The sequence below is a fragment of the Moschus berezovskii genome, chromosome 8 (assembly GCF_049115385.1).
Source record: "Moschus berezovskii isolate FMDL1 chromosome 8, NW_MosBer_1.0, whole genome shotgun sequence".
NCBI lineage: Eukaryota > Metazoa > Chordata > Mammalia > Artiodactyla > Moschidae > Moschus > Moschus berezovskii.
In genome coordinates this window covers 105,202,298-105,226,718 of record NC_142467.1, presented here as the reverse complement: position 1 = coordinate 105,226,718, position 24,421 = coordinate 105,202,298, and the positions used below count along the sequence as shown (strand labels likewise).

Below are 24,421 nucleotides of genomic sequence, written 5' to 3'. Positions count from 1 at the left end.
GCCGTAGCACCTGGCCAGGGATGTGCCCTCTATGGGCTTTTCAGAGCCATCCTGCAAGGTGGAGACCGTGATACTGTCCATTTTACAGATGAGGGAACTGAAGCTCAGCCACTGGTTGAGTGGCAGGTCTGAAGCAGGATCTCCCAATAGGTGAGGAAGGGGGCTCACAGTGGACTGCTGAACTTGGCAAAACAGGTGTCAGCAGGGACCAAGAGGAGCTTGGTGGCATGGCAGGGTGACTGCGGACGCAGTGGTTTCGGTAGAGGGCACGATGCTGGCAGGGAGAGTTCTGTTTTCCTATGCTGTGTTTGGGGGTGTTGGAAAGCTTATTTTCCCAAGTCAGCCTTGTAACTGTGTCACCTCCTCAGAGCTTGGGGCTACCTTCTCCTCCAGCTTGGGTTAACCTGCTGCCTCCACTTTGATCCTGTCCAGACCCGAGGCCCCTGCTGACCTGGACTGCGTTTTAAATAGCAGGCATCCTATGTACCCAACACTGGCCACATCCGTGTACCTACACGGGAAATGCGGACATAAAGATCTGTTAGCTTTGAAATGAGCTTTAATTTGTTTCTTTTCTGTAAGTGCATTTATCGACGTAAACAGAACAGGTTAAAGAGATTTCCAGGGGAGAGCCGACTATTGCTGGTATGTTGGTTTTAATTCAAAAAAGAAAGAGAAAAGTTCCCTGGTGACACCCCTCTGACCTGGCGACCTGGTCCCGATGGCCGTCTCTCCGGGAACTTAAGAGCTGTTGAAACAGCAGTAGGTGATGACGGCAGCTGAAAACCCACCCAGACTGCTCTGCAGCCCGGCCCTGCAGGCCACCCCGAGCTCTCGGTGTGGGAAGGGTGTGCATGTGTTCCCGATAGATCACCTGGGCCTGCCATTGTAAATCAAAGACGGAATCACTTCCTGACACTACGGATCTGGAAAAATAAAAATCTCTAGAAAGAACGTCCCGTTTGGAGATGATGGGAGGAGGAAGTGGAGCGGGCGCCCCGACGGAGGGCGGGCCAAGTGGAGACGGTGTTTGAGTGGGCCCCCGAGGCACGCACGGTGACCCCTCGGTGCTCAGGTGGGGACTGCTGGGGAGACCTACCGGCCGAGCCCGAGGCCCAGCTGAACCTGGCTGTAAACAGGAAAGGCCACGCCACGCTTCTTTCCTCAGGATTTCCTTAATTTGTGCTTCCCTTTGGTTTGACAGTTAAAATGAGATGGGATGGGGGAACGGGGCAGGGGTGGGGATAATGGTTTCTGTCACTTGTCCAGAAACTGAGAGTAGAGGTGACAGTGGGCGTCGGATGCGCAGGGCAGGTGCTTCCCGGCCTGATGTGGGTCGTCGCGCTCTGCATGCGGAGCCAAGCTCTCTGGGAGCGACAGCTGGCCTCTGGGGGGCCTCGCTTCTGCCACAGGGGGACATGGATGGTGGATGGGCTTCCCAGTGGGGCTCTGGCTGTCGAGGCCCAGAGGTGGTGGCCTGCCGCGTGGGCTGCTACTGATGGCCACGCCGCGACTCCACCTCTCTCATTACACGCTATGTGGACCCATTCAGCGGACGTCGCAGGAAGGACAGCAGGTTCTTTTCACTCATTCCATCTCCAGAGTTGAAAAAGATCAGTTGCTAAAATAAACGATTTCTCGATTGTGTTCTGGTGGCCGTGGGCCCAGTGGCCGCGGCGCGGCAGGGGGTGCTGGAGGGGGAGGGCCCCGGCTGAGTGAGGAGCTCACTCAGGACAGGCACAGTCAGCTGGGCCGAGCGAGGCTCAGAGTAAGGCGGCACTCCTCACAGAAGAACACATCGGAAGAAGCTGCTCCTCTTCTGCTGGTCCGGGGTGATTTTGACTCCCTGGTTGCTCCCCTGGGGGCTGTTGCCTTCCTGAAATCACAAGGGGTTTTCTGGGGTTACAGCCAAGCAACATGAGCTCTACATCCCTCAATCAACCAGCCAATGTATCCATCTGTCGCCTTCCAACAAACCGTCCACCTGTCTCCTTCCTTCCTTCCATCCAACCATCCACCCATCCCCTTCCATCCAACCACCCACTCCCTCCCATCCATCATCCATATACCCCCTTCCTTCTTTCCAACCATCTCCTTCCAACCAACCATCCCAACCATCCCCTTTTATCATCCATCATCCTTCCGGCTGTCCCCTCCAACTGACAACTCAAACTTCAAACACCCATAGATCTGTGTTTCATCTACTACCCACCCACCACTCCTTCCAACCGTGCATTGCTCCAATCACTCACTCATCCACCCATCCACCCCTTTCCAACATCCTTCCGACCACTGATCACCCGTCTCACGCTCTTCTCCCCCATTCCCTTTTCCCAGTCACCCCTCCTTCCCGTCTGTCCGCCCACCCGTCCCAAGCACCTATAAGCGAGGCAGCTGAGGGCAGCGAGGGGCTCTGCCTTTTGGGATGTGGAGGTGCTGGGCTCCGGGTCCCGCTGGCAATCACACTCACTGGCCTCCCTGCCCGGCTCCCACCTCTCCCCACGGTTTGCCCTCCGGCCTGCTGCAGGTGAGGCACGCCCTGGACTCGAGCCCTTCTGAAAAGCCATCAGTTCTGCTCCCCTGCATTTGAAGCCTCTGATCTGGCCCCTGCCAGCCCTGACATCTGAAATCCCATTTTTTCCAACATGTTTGGAAGGGTGCAGGTGTTGTTTCTTTGACTAATTTCTTCTCATCTTTTAGCTCTCAGGTAAAATCTGAATTTATTTGATAGTAACTACTGAATGTTACAACAATGCCCAACTTATACAATGTCCCATGTCAATTACATTAAAAAAAAAAAAGAAAAAGACCAACAGGAAATGATCTGGGACTGCCACTCTGAACATAAACAAAGGTAGTAAGAACTGGACAGAGTTTAACTGTTGGTGATTTGCAACTTAGTTAAAAAAAAAAAAAAAGAAATTACATAGATTATCGCTGAGCATCAGCATCTCATAATCTACGTCTTGGAAGGAGGCAACCAACAGGCCTGTATGAAAAGCATAGGCAGGGACGTTCCTGGTGGGCCAGCGGTTAAGAATCCACCTTCCAATGCAGGGAACGTGGGTTTGATCCCTGGGAAGGGAACTAAGATCCCATTCACCATGGGACAACTAAGCCTGTGTGCTGGGACTACAGAGCTTGTGTCCTCCAGAGCTCATGCTTCGTAAGAGAAGCCTACGCGCTGAAACTAGAGAAAACCCGTGTGCCACAACAAAGATCCAGCACAGCCGAAATAAAAAATAACTGTACAATAAAATAAAAAAATAAAAGCATAAAGTGTTGTCATGATGCCCCATGTAACTCCCAGTGGGCCCAAGTGAGTCAGAACGATGGTTAAGAATCAAAATTTTACAGTTATATTGAAGAGAAAAGAATTCTAAGAAAATTACAATGTAAGAAAATTTTTCTGAAAGTATGTTGGCTTACACAGACTGTTTCTTATTTTGGCTAAAGAGCTGCTACTCAATCGATCATGTGCCCTGCAATTCAATTCACAGCATCTTAGAATCAATGACCATGTGTAGAATGGGTCATAAAGAGAGTGCCTGTATCAGACAACAGGAAGCATCACTTGGCAGAAAAGAATGGTTCCTGGAACAGAGGCCCTGGAGCAAGACTCACGACAGCATGTAGGTGCTGAACGTGCCCCAAACCAAGTTCCGCATTCAGACTCCACCAAGAAAGTACTAGTGCTGATGACTGGGACCAAGAAGCTGCTCGTGTGGGAAACCAAGAAGCCGGGAATGAACGAAAGGGTGTATGGGGCGGGACTCAGGCAAGACCTCTTAGAAGCCGCAGAGCCCTGGGGTGCACTAAAGGTTGCCACAACTTGCAGACTGAGGATGGAAGGAAAAAGGCTATCAACCTGCCAGACTTGTCAGGATGGAAAACCAGCAGCTGTCAAGACACAAGCCTTGCCTGGGGACCTTGCGACTGGGTAGACTGTGGTTCTAGGCCTGCCTGGAGGGTTTTTCTGCAGGAGGCCCTCCATCTTCCTGCACGCTTGGCTCCTGAGAGGGAAGGAAAGGGCTGTGTGTCCCCAGCCAGCTGGTGGGCGTAGTGAGCAGTGTGTGCTACTGAGTAGCTCTGGGCCAGAGGAAAGATGAAGCCCATGACGGGCTTCCCTTGTGGCACAGTGACACGAATCCGCCTGCCCAATGCAGGGGACACGGCTTCGATCTCCCACCTGGGAAGATCGCACATGCTGTGGAGCAACTAAGCCCGTGCACCGCTACCGAGCCCGCTCATTGCAACTACTGAAGCCCTCGAGCCTAGAGCCCGTGATCCACAAGTGAAGCCACCGACTGTAATGAGAAGCCAGCGCGCCATAATTTAGAGTAGCCCCCAACTCGGCAACAAAGACCCAGTGCAGTCAAATAGATAACAAAATAAATAAATTAAAAACAACTATGTCATTCTTAAAAAAAAAAAAAAAGATGAAGCTGATGAGCAAGCTCAGGGTGGATGTCCCCCCCCACCTGCTAACTTGGCCCCCCTTCCTAGTGATGCCCTACTAGGTGCAGCCCTCAGAAGCAGGGCCCTGCCCAGGGATGCATCACACCATGGCAGTGATGCTGGCCAGCTCCAGCAGGGATACCCACTCACCAATTTTTTATCCATTTTTGCTTTGATGTCTCTGGCGAGAGTGTAGAAGGCCTGTGGAATAGCACACAGTTAGCGCCCTGTGAGTGGGAGGCAGATGGGGGCTGGCTGGTTCCTGGCCCCTGCCATGCAATGCGTGTGGCTCGGTGGCGGAGCCAGGGTGGGTAACAGTGTTAGGACAGAGACCCAGGCTGGGGCTCACCCGTCCATCCCCATCCATCTCCTGTCCCTGCAGGGACACCCCCGCTCACCCAGGCCACCACTTCCCCTGAGCCAATGACGCTGGGAGGTGGGATCACTCTTGACTGGTCAGAAAGGAAACTGAGGCTTGGAGGGGGCCAAGTGACTTGCCCCAAGGCAGCCAGCGACTCACTGACTCCTGGAGCTCTCAGGCCTTGAACCCTGTGCTCTGTCTGCCTGCTCTGCCTTGCTTCTGACAGTCAGAGGCTGGGCAGAAAGACAAGTGGCTCCTTGGCCAAACAAACTTCATTTTGGGTTGCTGCCCCGAAAGGCCTGGTAGGTAATGTCAAAGGTTCATCTTCCCAGGATGGGTGAAGGCTCGAGCTGACCTGACCCCAGGCTGCTGCTGGTTCCAGTCTCCTGACCATTAATTTCCTCCCTCCCCTCATCTGGGCAACACTTCCAACCCCCACTCTGGCACCAGCCCTGCCCTGGGCCTCATACAGGAACGAATCAGCCTTAGCACGTGCTGTTGAAGGCCTCTTGGTCCGGGGAGAGGCAGAGTCTCACCGAAGACTCATTGATGTGGTCAAGTTCTGCTGTGGAGGGGGTCTTGGGGTGCAGGGGATGCCCAAAGTGGTGGGCCTAAGGGCCTGGGGGATGGGCCGCATGGGCTCGTCCCTGACGGGAAAGGGAAGGGGGGTGGGACCACGGTAAAGGCTTGGAGGAGGGCATGGCCCAGGGGGCCAGGGCCAGAGAGAGGCGGGTGAGGCCTGAGTCACCGGCGACACACACTGGCTGGGCCAGCTAGGGACAGCTTTCTGTGCCTCTTATCGGTGGTTGAGGTTGGGAGTGGTGTGGAAGATCCGTTCTGGAAAGATCTCAGAAGTGGCGTAATGCAGCAGAAGGCAGGGGAGCTACAGGGCTGGTGGAACAGAGAGGAAGGCCTGCCTGGGCCAAGTCTCAGGCAGGGCCCCCTGCTCTGCATGGGTGGGCGCTGTGAATGAAAGCGCGAACCAGGAGGCGGGCCTGGGTGCCAGCTGCTGGAGGACTCTCTGTGCCTCGGTCCCCCCACCCACAAAACCGCACCTGCTCCCCAGCATGGCCTGAGAGCCAGTGAGATTGTGTCCCAGGTACCCAGCTGGGACTGGCCCCTGCTGGTGTCAGAACAAGGGGTGATTCCCCCAGACTGCCTGGACCTTGCAAGGGGCCTGGCATGTGGTGTTGCTCAAGGAGAACCTCTCGGTCATCAGTCTAGAGGCCACGGGAGCCTTTGGCCAGTCCCTGAGACAGAGCCTCCTTGGAGTGTGCTATCTGACCCTCGGCCCAAAGGGGCTGGTGCTGCGAGCCTGGGACTCACGTTCTCCACGTTGATGTTGGCCTTTGCGCTTGTCTCCATGAACTTGATTCCATAGTCCAGGGCCAGCTGGAAGGGAGGGAGACACACATGTGAACATCAGCCGCTGGGTGCCCCTATGCAGGTAACAGTGAGGGGGGCTGAGACAGACAGAGTGGGGCCTACGCCCTCCAGCCCCCTGCAGAGTAGGTGGCGAACATCCCTGGCAGGAGGGTCGAGAGGGCCTGGCTCAAACCATGGCTCTGTTCTCTGCCTGCTCTGGCCTCACGGGGACCCACGCGATGCTGTGTGGGAGCAGCAGAGCACCCCAGGAAGCCCTCGCTGCTTTCAGTCTTTAGGCTGAAGCCTGGCTAGGCATGTGCATCCCACCTTCCCTTCCCAAGGCACACGCCCACTGACATCCGACTCCACTGTGTGCCTTAGCTAAGCCTAGCATCCCGGGAGGGTGGGTCATCTTTGTTCATAAAGATGGTGAGGGATTCTCCCCTTCTAAAGCCTGCCCTCGGGCCCATCCAGGGCAGGGCAGGGCTGGCCTCTGTGAAGGGAACTCTAGACCCTGAGGTCCCTCTGCCCCACAGTACCTGGCAGTGCCAAGCCCAAGCTGGTCACCACACCCACCTTTTCTCCCCGTTCCTTGGAAACTTGTCTCTTGTCATTCACGTCGCACTTGTTCCCAAGTATCATCTTTTCGACGTCTGCAGAGGCGTGCTGGGGAGGAGGGGCAGGTGGGGGAGAGGACAGGTGAGGCAGACTGGACTGTAGACCCACTGCCAACCCATGCTCCAAGATCAGAGCGGTGTGATCAGGACGGCTAGACACACCCTGAACACAGGGCAAGCTAAAGCTCAGAGAGGCCAAGAGGCCTGTCCTGTGTCTTAGGCCAGTGCCAGTGCTGAGCGCAGGGTTCTGCCTGCCACCCCGACCAAGTGCATGCTTTCTGGTGGCCAAGGATGCCTTCTCTATGGGCTGCATCAACCAGGTTATTGTGCTTGTCCTTGGACTCAAGGCGGTGTCTGGCCTATGGGAGGCAAGTGAGGTTTGGGTCCTGACCCCTGCTCGCCTCTCTCCTTCCCTGGCTTCCCTGCTGGAGGCATCAGCCGCTGTCCTAGGACTGTCTTCCTGGCTCCAGCTCCCTTGCTTTGGGCTCCAGACACAGGCTGTGCCCGGGGTGGTCCTAGCCCTTGGCAGTCAGCAGCCCTGGGTGCTCTGCCTGAAGGGCGTTTCCTTAACTCTGCCCTCATGCCTGAAAGGGCTTCCCTGGTAGCTCAGCTGGTAAAGAATCTGTCTGCAAAGCAGGAGACCCCGGTTCAATTCCTGGGTTGGAAAGATCCACTGGAGAAGGGATAGGCTACCCACTCCAGTGTTCTTAGGCTTCCCTGGTGGCTCAGACCGTAAAGAATCCACCTGCAAAGTGTGAGACCTGGGTTCAATTCCTGGGTTGGGAAGATCCCCTGGAGAAGTCACTCCAGAATTCTGGCCTGGAGAACTCCATGGACAGAGGAGACTGGCAGGCTACAGTCCATGGGGTTGCAAAGTCAAGACACGACTGCGTGACTTTCACTTCACGCCTGAAAACGGTTCCTTCCCCCATCTCTCCTCTACACCCCGGAGTGGGCCTCACTTCCTGGAGGATTAGGCTACGAGAGGCCCTTAGAGACACACCAGTGTGCAAACTATTACAGGAGGATTTCAAAAGGTCCCTAAAGCACAGGAAATGGACAGTCATCCAGACCCATGATTGAGCCTATCCAGTTTCTCAAGGAGGGAAAAAAAGAGTGGGCTGATTTCATGGTCACTCGTTCTAAATCAGAGACATCAGAAAAGCAGAGGGTCTGAATCTCAGCTCTGCCACCCACGGACAGTGCAGCTTTTCACCACTCTGATCCTGGGCCTCCATTTTGGTGTTATAAATGAAATGATAATGTTTCTTATCTTTAAAATGTGGATCAAAGGTGACTAAAGAAAACAGAACTTTTCTGTTCTCAAAAATAATAGTTCTTTTTCAAAAAGGGTGTGTGCTTTTTCATTCAAGCACAGAATGGGTTTAATGTTATTAAATAAATAATACATTTTAGAAAAAAGAAAAGGTTCTTCTTGCTGTAGCTTAGATCTGGCCTCAGAAAAACGCTCTCCACTGCTCCCAAACGTCCTACTAACTGGAGGGCTCTCTTGCCTACTGGCCGGAACGGAGAGCTTCCAGAGACTGGTGTGAGGCCCCCTCCTGCCAGCACATGTGGGGTCCTCAGCCCAGAGCACCTATTCACACGTGCTGACTGTGCTGGGACCTTCAGCCCTGGCTTCACAGGTGCGTGAAGTTCTCAGACTGGAAGCCTCAACCGGTGAGTCATCAAAAGCCACAAGTCTGTCATCGGGGGAGGCTTTCGGGGGTGAGGGCAAGCTCTTTGGAGAGCAGGAAGATGACCACACTGGTTCTGGGACCGGTGGGGCGGGAAGGGGGGTCTGGGGTTCTCTTCCCTTGGGGGTCAAGGTCTCCTCCCATGGGCTGCTGCAGGGCCAGCACGGTGGGCCTTAGCACGGCTTCTTCCTCCCAGCTCACAGGCCGCCTAGTGGCAGCTCAAAGTCCGGCCTGACACGCCCTCACCACACCCTCCAAGTACAAAGATCACGCCATTTTGAGACCCTTCCTTCTCTAGAAAGCACTGAGTGCTCTCCGGGACTGGTCTCCTTTTTTCCTTGCTCTCGAGGTCGCCCAAACCAGACAGCCCAGCTGGGGGAACGGGCTCTTGGGGCTGCTCTGTGACGAAGCCACGCTTGGGTGGTTTCCAGGGTTGACTGTGTGGATTCTCGTCCCTTTGTTCCTAGCGAGTTACTTCAAGGTGCCTCTGTGCTCAGGGATCTCATGGGTAATCAGGGCGCTCCCGGAGACTTACCTCTTCAATGTTCCGAATCCAGTTCCGGATGTTATCAAAGGACTTCTCGTTGGTGATGTCGTAAACCAGCATGATGCCCTGAGCAGGGGGAAGACAGACACATAGGCTCTGGACAAGCTGCGCGCTCTCTCGGGGGAAGGCCCCAGCAAGGCGGGCAGCAGGGACCCTGAAAGGACACCCTCCTGGACCCTTCCTTTTGCGGGGCTCCGGCACCAGCCTCTCCCTAGTGGCCCAGGCTCCAGCCTTGTTCTTGGCCACTGATGTGACCCTTCCTCCAGAAGTCCAGACACTACTACCCTCATGCTTACAGAGTAGCCCTGCAGGCAGGAAAAATACAAGCCCGCATGCCTTGGCAGCCAGCAAGGGCCCAGTGGCCGACCTCCAGCCTCGCCTCCTGCAGCCCCTGCTCTACAGACTGCTCCGCGGTCCTGATGCCCACCGTGCTGCCCCTCTTGCCACCCGTGGCGATGCTCGGCCTCTTCCACACCCACTCACCCCGCACCCTGCCAAGTCTTCTTCTAGACTCAGCCAGGGCCGCCTCCTCTGCTCATCCCAGCATCACCCCTCATCTGGTGCCTACCATGAGCTGGGCACTGTAACAGCGTCTCCCTGAGACCCTGGGTCAGGTGGCCCCACTTTCCCCACTGTGAGAATGGGGACCCTGAGGCTGCAAGTGGGGGCGGGAGGGGGGCTAGGTCCCTCTCTCCAGACACACGAGAAAGTAAAGGACACAAGTGGGGTCTAAGCCTAGGGGGACAAACCCTGATGCCCATGTGCCTTCCAGCAACCCCACCATTACTGGGCTGGCTTCAAGCCCTGAGGCAGGCAACGCTCAGGCCTCTGTGGTTCTGTAACCAACGTGTGAGCAACTGGGAGATGGTCCATGGGTTCTGAAACAGCTGCAAAGTGAACCCGCCTCTGCTTGAGCCTACAATCTGCCATCGCCAAGAAAGACAAAAACCCAACTTGATAAAAGAAGAAACTGAAGTGCAGAGAGAAGTGACCTTTATGATTCCAACCCAGCTCTGACAGAGCTGATGACAGGAACCTCCCTGGACCCTCCACGGGATCAAGCAGTGCTCAGGGTCACAATGCGACAGGCCCCCTGCTGCCCTGGACATCCCCACAGGGCATGTGGTGAGCCAGCCTGCAACAGGATCTCCAGCCACTCTGTGGCTCTGCCCCTGAGTTCTGAGGCACACGGCCCCAGCTGTCCTGTCAAGGCCGGGCTCACTTCATTCCCTCACCTTACCTGCTTCCCTGGGGGGCCAGTGGTAAAGAATCTGCCTGTGACGCAACGCACGGGACGTGGGTTTGATCCCTGGGCTGGGAATATCCCCTGGAGAAGGAAATGGCAACCCACTCCAGTATTCCTGCCTGGAGAATCCCATGGACAGAGGAGCCTGGTGGGCTACAGCCCATGGCGTTGCAGAGTCAGACACGACTTAATAACTAAACAACAAGCACCTGCTCCAGGAGCCTAACCCCTCCGTTCACAAGCTCTGGTGCTGGCCAAGATGTCTCTAAGGCTGCCTGAATTTGCAGAGTAAGAACACGGGCCATGTGTGCTGGGCAGATAACCACAGGGTGAGGCTCTGACAAAACCACAGAGAGGGCAAGCAAGCCGCTGCAATTCCCAATCCCCGTTGTGACTCTGAGGCTACATAAAGTGGCGGTGCAGCCCGCCACAGCCACGACTCCTCAAAAATGCCATCTGGGAATCCTCATTCAGTGGTCTCTTGTGCAGACTAAACAGAGATTGCGGATAGGAAGACTTGGAGGAGCTTTTAGAGGCTGTGATATGCGCCACGCTCCACCCAAGGTGAGTGTGAGAAGAAAACTCTGGCGGGTGGACACTCTGAATCGAGCATCACTGGGGCCTCTACCGACAGGGCAAGAAACGCCACAGGCCTGGGAGGCCTTTCTGCCCCTTTATTCAGGGACTGGCCCCTCTGATAGACTAGGATTCTGCTGCCACCACTGCTAGGTTGGTGCCATGGATGCAAGATTCCAAGGTCCCAGATTTTTACCTGAGGGGGCTTGAGAGGGGGCAATGAAGGCACAGGAGTCCCTGGAAAACATCTGTTGTTGCTCAGTCATGCGCGACTCTTTGCGACCCCATGGTCTGTAACCCGCCAGGCTCCTTTGTCCATGGGATTTCCCAGGCAAGAAGACCTGCTTACATTCCCACAGAAGATAAAAGTCTTCTGTGTAAGAAGTGGGTTGCCATTTCCTTCTCCAGGGCTCGAACCTACGTCTCCTACATCGGTAGGCGGATTCTTTACCGCTAAGTCACCAGGGAAACCCAAAACACAGGATCACTCTATCTCTGGTCCTCCCTGAAGCTCCCCTCAACGCTCCAAGTGAGCATCTTCCTGGCCTGTTAGGGCACAGCTCCCCAGATCTGTCTGCAAGCTTACAACTGGATACCGGATGTCCAATGCTCCCCAAACTTTGGACCCAAGGGTCTGGTGCCACAAGGACAAAGAAAAGGTGATGATGGGGCTGCAGTGGTGGCAATGTTCCCTGCCCTATGCTTTACGGTCACCACTGGCTGTACGCGGCTCTGGGGCACCTGAAGCGTGGCAGGTGGGACTGAGGGCCTGGGTTGCCAACTTTAACAGATTTAGATTCAAATGGCCACACACAGCTGGCAGCTCCCGTATGAGCTGGTGCAGGTCTGGGAGGGCACGGTCATCTTGGGGCTGGACAGGGTCTCACAGACGGCTCAGTCCTGCCTCATCAGGAGCTCGCTGAGGACGTGAGGGCTGGGAAGAGCCAGTCACTCACTATTGGCCCACACATTTATTTTCTGTGTGAATTTAAGCAGGGCCTGAAATGGTGCCAAGCCTCAGGCTCCTCATCTGTAAAATGGGGATGATCTTGGCACATACATTCAGGGGTTTATGGTCAAGACCTAGGCCCCCTGCCAGCTGCAGAGAAGGGCTTGGTGAATGAGGCGAGTGGCTGGTGGGTGGGGGTGGAGGTATTATTTCAGCCCAGAGAGGGACAGGGTCTGCCTGAGGCCAAACAGCAAAAGCTCCACCAGGACCCAAGTGCCCCAAGACCTCTGCTGTACCAGAGCATAGCAAGGTAAGGGGAAAATTAGTAAATCAATTTTAATGAGGAGCACTAAGGTTGCAACCCACATGATTGAGTTTCTATTATGTTCAGATGCTGTGTGGGATGCTCTAAATACTTAATGCTTCTATTCATTGCTGCTGTCCGCCGGCATTTCCCAAGCTCCCAGCATACTCAGTTTGGTCCCAGGCATCGGGCATGTGCCGGGGACCCAGAGGCAGCCCAGCCCTCCTGGAGCTTGCGGCCTAGTGGAGGAAACAGGTCTAAGCAGCTGACTGATGGGGTGCACAGTGGAAAGGATGGGGCAAAGCTGGAGCTGGAAATGGGGAACTGACCATCTATGCTCACAGCTGCCTGGGACATTCCTGTTTTCTGCACCAGTTTCCAAACAAGGAGAATGTGCTCAGAGAGCGACCCAGGTGGCTGAGTAGGTCTTGGGGACCTTCTTCCCACTCCCTGCAGCCCTGGGCACCCTGCTTTGTATACACTCCTCACAGGTGTGGGACCTGCTTGGGGATCGTGAGGACAGGATCCTGGTCCAGGCCAGGGTGCCCTCTGCATCTGATTTGGGCCTGTCCTGGAGAAGGTGCTTGGTGAAAATATTCGACGGATGAAGAGTGAGCCCCCCGAGTCGCTTCACCCCACCTCAGGCCCAGGAAGCATATATAACAGACAACAACCCCGAGCGAGTTGGCTCCTGGAAGATCTTCAAGCTTTTGGTAGCAAATTCCACAGAGACTGATGCGGGCCACGTGAGCGCTCCTCAGCGCTGGGGCATGCCAGCTCCGATTTACCTGACCTCACCTGGAAGAACCGGCTTCCTGTGCCTTCCTTCATTCCTGGGGAATTAGGTTTCCTTAAACCCTGCATTGTCTCTGGAGCTGGAAGGGGATGCATGGACAAGGAGGTGGAGGTGGGGCACACAGCCTTTACCTACAACTAACCTGGGACCAAGGACCCCCGAGGAGCCAGACCATGGGCTCCTCAGAAACTTCTTGTTTTCAGTATCTAAGGATGAGATGTTCATTTGACTTGAAAAAAAAACCCCAAACCCCACGCAAACCAATACGTACCATTGCACCCCTGTAGTAGGCCGTTGTGATCGTCCGAAACCGTTCCTGACCAGCAGTGTCCCTGACGAGGAGGAGGAGGAGAAGGCGCATCAGCGGAGATGCAGAACAAGAACAGCCGTCACAGCGAGAAGAGCGGCGTGTGCCCAGGCGGACAGCCAGCTTTCTCACAGGCCGCCTCCTCCCGAGCCACCGCTCTGTGGTGGGGCACTGCCCCCGTTACGAGAGAGAAACCGTGGCCAGGGCAGCTGTCTGACATCTCCTGGCCGGGGATATGGCAGAATGACTCCTCTTCCACACCCTGTCTTCCTGGGGATTTCCCCCAGGGTTTCGAGCCACAGAAGAGCCAAGGTTGGATGGTATTATCTGTGAAAATCTGGGGCCAGGTGTGTGGAAGGGGCTGGCAGGTGGCAGGGGAACACAGCCCTCGCTAGTGGGCTGAGTTAGGGGAGCCCCGAGAAGTTCAGGAAGCCGCTCCCTGCTCACCATCTTGGTGGAGACCCCGGGGGAAAGGCCTTCCTTGTGGGTATGGTGGTGACACCTGGGTCAGATATGCCCCTGCCCAGCCCAGCTCCTGGCACGGAGGTATTCAGTATTCTGTTTGAAGGTGACAACTGGCTGGTGGCAGAGCCAGGGCAAGACCATAGCTTTAGTCTCTGGGCCCAGGGCTCTTCCTGTGACCCTGCACCACCCTCTGCTCAGGGCTCGGCATGTCCGGACCAGACAGACACACCTGATTTGGGGCCATGTTGACTTTTGGCCGCCAACAGCAGGTGACGTTAGCAGTTATGATCAATTATTTTACGACTGTTCTAGAAGAGTTTTAAGAGTCATTAACCCCACCGTGATTGCTAAGAGCAGAAGCAGGAGGAGGGGAGGAAAAGAAAGCAAAACTCCTGCTTGCTGGTGCAGTGTCCCTTTGAACTTGGGCACTGAGGCTGCCAGGGAGCCAAGGTGTTGTAAAATAGAGGAACTTGAATGGCCTGTAACTTACGAGGTGGCCAGAGACTGGCTGCCTCCCGAGCCACAACCAGATTTCAATTCTGAAGTCAGGCTCAGAGGTGGAGACCCCTGAAGTTGAGGGGACCTGCCAGGCAGGTGGGGCAGTGCTCAGCATCTGAGACTTGAGCTGGGGAGATGAGCTGCAGGGAGGGGGCTCTGCAGACCATCTCACGGTCCCCATCCCACACACAGGCACGTGCCTGGACTGGAAGGACTGAGTTGCCCTCCCACATGTGACCTCTTTCTGTATGGTTTAGGGTTTCTGTTTCCCCTGTGAGTGATGGGGCTGCAGGGTGAGGCCCTCCTACATCTGACCACCTGAGCCCAGCCTTCCTAGGGCGGTGGCCTACAGACCACAATCCGTGATGGGGACTCACAAATTCTGATTTTATGGAGCACAGGAAGTCAATCCCAGGTGAGCCAAACAGAAACAGATCTCACCGTCGGGCCTGGCCTCAGCTCATTTTCGGTTCTGGGGTTTCAGGTCCGCGTGTTAGGAAATGAGGCCTGGGTGTACCCAGGAGAGAAAAGAGGAAGTGATGTCAGGCCTCCTTCACCAAGCTGGTGGGCTCATGGAGAGGCCGGGTATAGGTATCCTGCTATTCTGGTGGCCTTCACAGCCGCTATGAGGGTTCTCTGTGAGCTCAAAGGGAGCAGGCTGCTCTGAGGCACAGTGTGCGCCCATATGTGAACTGGGACTGGTGGCTACGTACTCAGAGGGGGTGGACACTGACTCTAAGCCCGATCAACCAGCAGAGCACCGTTCCTGGGGCTTCTGTCGGCTCCTCCTTTCTTTTTCTGGCCATATAGCTGGGGAAAAGGGGCCTCCCTAGTGGTTCAGATGGTAAAGAATCTGCCTGCTATGCAGGATACCTGGGTTCAACCCTGGGTCGGGAAGATCCTCTGGAGAAGGGAATGGCAACCCACTCCAGTATTCTTGCCTGGAGAACTCCATGGACAGAGAAGCCTCAGGGGCTGTAGTCCATGGGGTTGCAAAGAGTCAGACATGACTGAGTGACTAACATTCACGTTTCTGGGCATGTGGGATCTTAGTCCTCTGACCAGGGATTGAACCCATGCCCCCTGCAGTGAAAGTGCAGAGTCTTAACCACTGGACAACCAGGGAAGTCCCTTCACCTGGGGCTTCTGAAGAAACCCCAAAGTGTTTGGGCTAGGCACAAAGAGGTGAGGGCCATGGTCGGGTGGTGTGGGGGGGCGGGCATCAGGGGCTTCTACCTCAAAGCACTTGCTGGCGGAGGGGCTGATGAAGGCCACAATGCTTACCATATCTGTAGCTTAATTCTCTTGCCATCGAGCTCTATGGTCCTAATTTTAAAGTCAATTCCTGAAAGAAAAGAAAAAAGGCACATCACCGTCAGCCTCTTTCCCAAGCTGCATCTACGGCAGGTGCTGCCAACCTGTGCAGTAACAGCTGCCACGGTCTCGGGGGCACCTGCTGGCGCCTGGGCACGCAGGATCTCTAAACCCCTCAAACAAATCTGGAGGCGCCTGGTGAACTTTCTCCTCTCACAGAAGGGGAGGCTGAGGCTGCTCAGAGGACAGAATGGAGCTGCACAGAAGGAAGCTGGCGAGGTGCAGGGCTGGCGGGCAAACCCAGGCAGTTCAAGTGCCAAAGCCTTGCTCTCTTCCCTTCCCTGGCCTGTGGCCTCATGGAGTGGGTGCCAGAGCCTCCCACTTCCCGCCACCCGTACCTGGCCCTCCAAGCACATGGGCGCTGGGCCCGAGATGTACCTGATGGAGATGGAGTGCTAGCATTTACATGTGTAGTTCCTTCTCTGTGAGTGGTCCCCACCCTGCCTGCCTGTTAGCCTGGCAAAACCTGCAGAAAGGTCCCCTCCCAAGAAGCCTTCCTGACCCTGCCCTCCTTCTCTCCCACCCTCTGGCCCTAGGCCCCTTTCCCCAGCATCAGGGCGACCTCTCAGCCTTCTTAACTGCCCTCCAGGCTCTCCCACCACTGTCCCCTCAATCCCCTCCCTAGCTTCCAAAAGACACACTCAATCATGTCACTGAGCTAACCTCGGCTCCAAACCTTCCAGTGTGTTCCCCAGCACGAGTGGATAAACAGAACGCAGTCTGTCCCTAAAGTGGAGCATTACTCAGTCACAAAAAGGAAAGGGGTGCTGACACACACTGCTGCATGGATGGGCTTTGGCAATGCGACACGGAGTGAGAGGAGCCAGCCGTGAAAGGCCACACGGTGTATCATTCCGGTCACAGGAAGCATCCAGAACAGGCAAAGCCGGAGCCACAGAAAGGAGGTTACTGCTTGCCCAGGTGGGGGAATAAGATTGACCAGGGGGCGTGGGGTCTTTCTGTCATATGAAAATGTTCTCACACTGACCGTGATGATGGCTGTACAACTCTGTACATCGGTCCGAAGACACCGACTTATACATTTTAAATGGGTGAGTTGAATTATATGTCAATAAAAATTTTTTTTGGCCATGCCATATGACGTGCAGGATCTCAGTTTCCCAACCAGGGATTGAAATAAGCCACAGCAATGAAAGCCTAGGATCCTAACCACCAGGCCACCAGGGAACTTCCCATAACAAGACTGTTTAAAAATTTCCCCCAACACCTTTCAGTGGCTTCCCACTGACTCCCTGGCCCCAGAATAAAGTGAGAACAGTTGCCCAAGTGCTCTAACCTGGCCCACTCAGCACCCATGGCTCTCAGCCTCCTCTCTGGCCATACCGCCCGGGCATGTTTCAGCCTCAGTGCTTTTAGGTTTGCTCCTTCCCCTCCTGGAATGTTCTTTCATTCCATGGCCACCGGGCTCCCCTCTCCCTTCACGCAGGCCTGTTCCAGCCACCTCGGGGAAACTTCCTAAGCATCCTCTCTCTTCCAACCTGCTCTATCTCCTTCATGTATTATCCCTGACACTGTTTATCCACTCCATGGAGCTAGGAGCAAAACGCGACCATCTGAATGGCCTGTGTGGAGGGGTAACAGCTAAGTCCAGTCTTCGCCCCTAGGAGTTTGTTCTAAATCTCTACCTGTGGGGATTTCCCTGGTGTCCTGTGGCTGAGACAGCGCTCCCAATGCAGGGGCCCCAGGTTCGATCCCTCGTCAGGGAACTACATCCCACACACAGCAACTAAGAGTTCACATGCCGCAATTAAGCCCAGGTACACCCAAATAAATAAATAAATATGTATATATTTTTAATCTCCGCCTGTGAAACTTTGAGACTGAGGCCTGGATTGACCCCTTAGAACCTAGGTTCATGCATGTGTGCTCAGCTGTTCAGTTGGGGTCAGACTCTTTTTGACCCCACGGACTGTAGCCCGCTAGAATTCCTATTAGGAATTCTCTAGGCAAGAATACAGGAGTGGGTTACTATTTCCTTCTCTAGGGGATCTTCCTGACCCAGGGACTGAACCTGGGTCTGTTGCATCTCCTGCATTGGCAGGTGCATTCTTTAACCACTGAGCCACCTGGGAAGCCTAGAACCCCGTAGGGGGATGCTAATTCCATCCTGGCCTCCCTTAGGAGCTATCCTGTGGACGAGAGGGAATGTAAGCCTGCATCTGAGTACTGGCCTTTAGAACATAAGCTCCAGGAGGGCAGGTGCTCTTTTATTTATGATTGCATCTCCAGTGACCAAGTGCAGCAGGGGTTGAGTACGTATTTGCCAGAAGCTGATCACCTAGTCCTGCACACAAACTTTGCAGGCCTAGTTAGTTAACAGGTCCGCTTTCTCCTGATCCACCCAAGTCACCCCTCCAGCTTCTACACTGAGCCAGATGCCTGATGTGCAGCAGGCACTGGGGAAAAGATGGCTGCGTGAAAAAAAAAAAATGAAGAGCAACAGATCTACGTGGTGCTGTGTGGTTTAGCAAGCACTTTCACGTACATCATCCACCTCCCTGAAGGAATGAATGAATGGGGCCCTAAGGAGAAGACAGGGTTGAGTCAGGCTGGGGAGAGCTAACTCCAGGAGCCACGGGGCCAAGTTCGCACCACAAATGATCGATGGAGCTTATGAGAGCAGGCTTTGGCAAAATGTAACCCGGGCAGAAAATGAACAGCCACTTAATCCCCAATCTATAAAGAAAATACAGAGGTACGCTCAGTGCCAATTGCCTCTATGCATTAGGCTGTATTTCAGGACTAAGCCACATGCAAGTGGCTTCTTAAAGCACTCTTAAAGTCTTCCTAAAACACTCCCTGCTCCTGTTATATATGTGTGTGTGTGTTAGTCGCTCAGTCGTGTCCAATTCTTTGCAACCCTATGGACTGCAGCCCTCCAGGTTCCTGTGTTCACGGGATTCTCCAGCCAAGAATACTGGAGTGGGTTGCCATTCCCTTCTCCAGAGAACCTTCCCCATCCAGGGATCGAACCCAGGTCTCCTGCATTGAAGGCAGATTCTTTACTTTCTGAGCCACCGGGAGAGCCCACATACATGGGAATGTATGAAATCAAGAAGCACTGTCCAATCGACAGAACCCTAAGCGCCACTCTGTTCTATCTGCCTCTTGGGTTTTACTAACACACCAAGTTTAATTAGGAAGTGTAAACTTTACAAGGCCTAAGAGTTATGAGGCCATAACTTCAAGGTCACAGGGAATTAAATTTTCCTGGAAAACAGAGGCCAGCAGGAAGGCTACACATGTAATGAGGATCCCGGGGTTGGCAGGGAGGAGGGGGATCCTGGGTTTTAAGTGCCATGTCCACCGCCTTAGATGACCTTGCCCAAGTTACATCCTCACCTGTAAGTGGAGGCTGGCCTCCTCAGAGACTAGACTGGGTTTTCCCGTCAAGAATTAAGAACCAAACAAAAAACTCAACCCCCAAATTCTCTCTAGGAAGGTCCTGACTCTGGGAAACAGAGGTCTGGACTGACAGCAAGCCACAGTCTACCAGGAGTGATAATTCATCACTTCCTGATTGGTGGGGATGCAAAGGTAAAACCCCAAAGTTTGACCTTGGTGTTAGGGAAGGGGAGGAATCAGAAGGACCTGTGTCCGGGGAAGGATGCTGTCATGATAGGCGACTTTGTGCTTCCTCTAGATGGCCACTGACAGTGGTGAAAGCCCCCTATTCATTGTACAGTTCTGATCCTCCACCATCCAGGCGCTGGCCAAAACAGAGAACACCACTCCTAAACTGAATAAACAGGGCTCGGAGAGGTGAAGAGATTGTTCAAGGGCAAACAGCACCTGAACATCAGAATAATGACTGCTAGTCCAATTCTCTTTCCATTTGGCAGCTAAATGTCTTGCAAAGTGCAGCTCTGGAAGAAGGCAAAGATGGAACTGGCAGCTCACTATGGGGATTAGGGAGATAAGGCACACACGGGTAAAGCAAAGCCCATTTCCTAGGTTTTTTCCCCCAACTCCTGGGCTTAGTGATCTTTCTCCCAGTTCCCCACTCCACAGCAAGGCTGCATAGTTTACAGGCCATCGGCTTGACGGATGTTACTTTCAGGTCAAACCCTTTCTTGTGGACAGCGGTCATTTTTGTGGGGTGGGGAGGAGTCAGCTCCACTTTCATGGATGTCAGAACTGAGAAGCAACAACTCTGTTCCACCACAATGTGGGTTGGACTCGCAGGCAAGGGCTGTTCTGCAAAGTGACAACCAGTCCTGGGCTGAGCGATAGGGAAGTCAGGGCTGTCAGTGGCCGCGGCTGATTTTGGTTTCTCACTGAAGCTTTTATCTGGCATCCGCCTCGATATGACAGGTCCCAGAGTAGACAGCTATCAATCGCCATTTCTGTCACTCTCCAGTGGGATGGAAGGCTGGGCACAGGCAGGGAAAGTCTCTGGACTCCCTTTCACCATTCCTTCTAGAAGAAATTCATCCACGGGGGAAAGAGGTCAGGGAGAGGGGTGCAACCCCCAAATATTCCAGAGGAAAGAAAAGGAGATGTCTAGGTTGGAGTCACGAATTTGAGATGGATCAGCTGTGCTTGTCCTGGGGGTGAATGCTCACATCTCTCCAGGATGGTTGAGCTTTGAGTTCTGGGTTCAGACATAACGTGAAACTGAAGTCACTCAGTCGTGTCCGACTCTTTGCGACCCTACAGACTGCAGCCTACCAGGCTCCTCCGTCCATGGGATTTTCATACATATCTGGGAACAAATACCATCCTTGCCACCTGTAGACGGTGTGACCATAGACAAGTCTAGTGTCCTCTGTGAGCCTCAAATTCCTCATCTGTGAAATGAACTAGTAACAGCACCTAATACAGAGCATTGGGAACTGTGATAATGCACCATAAAACGCCTGGCAAACAGTAAAAGCATAATAAGATCAGATGTCACTTGTTGCTGTCCTTTCCCCATGGACAAACTCTCCATGCCTGCTTCCAATTAGTAAGACAAGGAAACCAAAAACTGCTTCATGGGCTGCTGCGAAGACAGAACAAGACTGCGGGGGCCAAGACCTCATCCAGGATATATACTCCCTGAGCAGACTGAGGGCTGAGGCCTCAATTTTCCCATCTGCAAAATGGGCACCTGATCCCCACTCCCTCCCATGGCCGGGGAACCCCCAAACGACGATGCAGGCGACTGCTCCTTTCCCCTCTACTTCCCTCAGATCCTCTGAGATCCCTGGTCCATCCCGCCCGGCCGCTCCCTCGGACCCAGCTCCTCAGGGGCGCGCCCGGCCCGGGCCTCTCGCGCCCCCAGCCGCTCCCCAGCCCCGCTACCTATGGTGGAGATGAAAGTGGAGTTGAAGGCGTCCTCGGAGAAGCGGAACAGGACACAGGTCTTCCCCACCCCCGAGTCCCCGATCAGCAGCAGCTTGAACAGGTAATCGTAGGTCTTCGCCATATTACACTCTCTCCCCGACGGGAAGTGCTGCTAGCGCCTCGCCACTGGCCGCTAGCTCCGTCCATCAGCGCCGATCCCGCCCCCGATTGGCTCCTGGCCCGACGCGCGTCACCGCGGCCGACGCCAGCCCCCGCACCCCGCCAGCCTCGGGAAGACGTGGGGAAGGGGCGAACTGGGCGCAGAGCCGGAAGCGACCCAAACGCGCCGCTCATTGGCCGGCGCTCAGGACAAGGAGGACTGCGATTGGCCAGCGGTGAGGAGTCACGGGGCTTCAAATAGGGACAGGGAGGAGGCGTGGCATCCCCTGTCCCCGCCTTCTTCCCTCGACTCTGGAGCGGCCCCGCCCCACAATGGGATAAGCCCGGAGCTCGGTCAACGGCTCCGCGCGCCCTCAAACCAGGGGCTGATCTGGAGCTTGTGCGCACGCGCGCAGGGAAGACCGTTGGCGCCAGCAGAGGGCGCACGAGCGTGGGGTCTCTGGCTCCCGCGCTCCAAGACCCGCGCAGCCTCAGTGGGCCCTCGGACAAGTGCTGGGAGGCAGCGTGGCTGTGGTGGTGGTGCAGTGTGGAGGCTTCCGCGTCGTTCCAGGGGAGCGAAGAGCAAAAGAAAGCAGGGGCGCCGTGATAGTCGAAGCGAGGTCCCCTCGAGACCTGCTGCGGGACCTCGGCGCTGGCCAGGGGACCTACCTAGAGATATCCAGACCTCATTCACCAAGCTGCTCCCTGAGGCCCGCAGGACTCCTCAGGACGGGCCCACAAACCTGTTTAGAAGTTATCCAAGTCTTACCCGGAGCCTCGCCCGAGGCAAACCAGTCAGCCCTTTGAGGCGCACCTGGGGGCTTCGGAAACCTCTGAAGGAGTTAGCACAGTGTGAATTATAGGGAATACTTAACGGGCGTTGGTTCTGTGCCTGCCAGTGTTGTCAGCATTTATATAGTGTTTTAGCCCCACCCCAACCCACTGAGTGGAGGAGGAAATGGCAACCCACTCCAGTGTTTTTGCCTGGAGAATCCCAGAGACGGCGGAGCCTGGTGGGCTACCGTCTATGGGGTCGCACAGAGTCGGACACGACTGAAGTGACTTAGCAGCAGCAGCAGCAGCAACCCACTGAGATAGGTATTGTCCTCCCCCCGTTTTATGACGAGGAAACCGAGGCCAAATAGGTTAAGTGACTTTCCCAGGCTCTTAACAAGGTAGGCTGGATTTTTGAACTCAAAGGGACCAGCTTCAGAGGTTGAGGTCTTTTTTTGTCTGCACCCTGTTGCTCAATCGGTAAAGAATCTGCCTGCAATGCGGGAGACCTGAGTTCGATCCCTGAGTGGGTAAGATGCCCTGGAGGAGGAATTGCCAACCCACTCCAGTATTCCTGCCTGGAGAATCCCCGTGGACAGAGACGTCTGGAGGGCTACAGTCCATGGGCTTGCACAGAGTCGGACATGACTTAAGCGACTAACGCGCACACGTACAGGTTGCACGTGTGGACCTTAGATCCCTGACCGGGTATGGGAAGTCTGGAGACTGAGGTCTTGATCACGATGTTATCCTGCAATTGAGATGAGCTATACGACTTGCAATGGCAAGCCACTCCAGTACTCTTGCCTAGAAAATCCCATGGATGGAGGAGCCTGGTAGGCTGCAGTCCATGGGGTCGCTAAGGGTCGGACACGACTGAGCGACTTCACTTTCACTTTTTACTTTCACACATTGGAGAAGGAAATGGCAACCCACTCCAGTGTTCTTGCCTGGAGAATCCCAGGGATGGGGGAGCCTGGTGGGCTTCCGTCTATGGGGTCACACAGAGTCGGACACGACTGAAGTGACTTAGCAGCAGCAGCAGCATATGACTTGCATGGCCACCGCTAGGTGTCACTTTGGGGTGTCATGTCAGGAGACTTGCCCAAGGAACTTATAAAAGATGGCCCATACCTCTCCTTCCTCCCACTGCAGCACATTTTTCTGCTAATCTTGCTATGGTTAGGAAGAGCTTCAGCCAGCGCCACTGGTCACTTCGCAGGTTTCTGCCTGTGTTGTTTGCTACTCTTGACCACATTCTCCGGTGGTCCTCCTTTTCTTGGCACTGCTCCCATTTTATTTTCCCGTTTATTACCGACACCACCTCATCTCTGAGTGCTGCTTCTCAGATTCCATTACAGCCTTTGGAGGGGTTTTTGCTCGTCTCTTAGATACTGCTGTTCCTCATGGTTGTCTGTTCTTGTTTCTGGGGGTGATCTTATTCACTTCCTTGGCTCCTATTATCTCCATGCTGGGTGATTTCTAGCCTTTAGCTGAGCCATCCCTCCATGTCCCAGCTACTTTCTGGGTATCTGCCTTTGTATCGGTTAAAGATACCTCAAACTCATCGTATCCACAACTGAACTTGCCATCTTCTATTCATACTGGCTTGAGTTATCTTCTGAGTGAGACCTAAGTTGCTTTGATACTTTTTCATCCTTCACAGCCTGGTTTTTAGAGGTTCTGAATGGCTCTTAAATTTTGTCCTTCTATCTCTGTTGCCTGACATCTCTCCACTAGTCTCCCTGATCATTCTCTAATCCAGATTCTGCCCTTCAGTGTGCTTAGTCTAAAACATTTATCCTATATCCATCCATGGTCTACTGGCAGGATAAAGTCCTCACAATCTGGTCCTAACCTCACCTTCTGTCCCACTCACAGTTCATGGGATTGGGTACTCCCCAAGAGCTGAGCCAGGTCAGTTTAACAAACATTACTTGTATTAAGAGCTGAGGCACCAGTATGACTAAAACAGTATACTGAGATTAGATTATAGCCCAAGGGGGGAGGGGGAGATGAGGAACTTCAGTCTAGCAATGGTAGGGCACTTAGAGGACTGCATTATACTTGATCTGCCAGCTTAACAAGCTCATAGTGTCAGTGTAACTGTTGAATTAAAATGAAGGAAATGGTTTTAATTGTACTAGGTGACAAAAAAATTGTTTGCCTTAATGTCTTAAAGGCTTTCATTTCTCCTTTTGATTCCCTAATCTCCTTCCTCAAGATCAGATCTTGGAGCAAATATCAAAACAATTCAGGTAGTGAAACTGACCTTTTCTTCTTTCAGTTCAGTCGCTCAGTCGTGTCCAACTCTTTGCGACCCCATGAACCGCAGCACGCCAGGCCTCCCTGTCCATCACCAGCTCCTGGAGTCCACCCAAACCCATGTCCATTGAGTCGGTGATGCCATCCAACCATCTCATCCTCTGTCGTCCCCTTCTCCTCCTACCCTCGATCTTTCCCAGCATCAGGGTCTTTTCAAAATGAGTCAGCTCTTCGCATCAGGTGGCCAAAGTATTGGAATTTCAGCTTCAGTATCAGTCTTCCAATGAACACCCAAGACTGATCTTTAGGATGGACTGGTTGGATCTCCTTGCAGTCCAAGGGACTCTCAAGAGTCTTCTTTAGGTTCTTAAGTT

At 54.2% G+C, this 24,421-nt stretch overlaps 1 protein-coding gene across 1 annotated transcript; it reads right to left on the bottom strand.

The window, feature by feature from the left end:
* Positions 1–541: 541 nt before the first annotated feature.
* On the bottom strand, positions 542–21,142 carry RAB8A (RAB8A, member RAS oncogene family). The gene is made up of 8 exons (XM_055430458.2): positions 20,868–21,142; positions 15,471–15,531; positions 13,188–13,248; positions 9,034–9,111; positions 6,761–6,850; positions 6,146–6,211; positions 4,609–4,659; positions 542–1,876 (listed from the first exon to the last, which is right to left on the bottom strand). The coding sequence occupies exons 1-8, from the start codon at positions 20,989–20,991 to the stop codon at positions 1,784–1,786; spliced, it is 624 nt and encodes a 207-aa protein (XP_055286433.1). The 5' UTR covers positions 20,992–21,142; the 3' UTR covers positions 542–1,783.
* Between the last annotated feature and the right edge of the window lie 3,279 nt (positions 21,143–24,421).

Coding starts and splice junctions, on each gene's coding strand:
- RAB8A (XM_055430458.2), bottom strand. CDS start 20,991: ATGGCGAAGACCTACGATTACCTGTTCAAGCTGCTGCTGATCGGGGAC. Junction 4,660..6,145: donor CCAACATCAACGTGGAGAAC/GTGAGTCCCAGG, acceptor GCTATTCCACAG/GCCTTCTACACTCTCGCCAG. Junction 1,877..4,608: donor CAAAAATGGATAAAAAATTG/GTGAGTGGGTAT, acceptor TTGTGATTTCAG/GAAGGCAACAGCCCCCAGGG.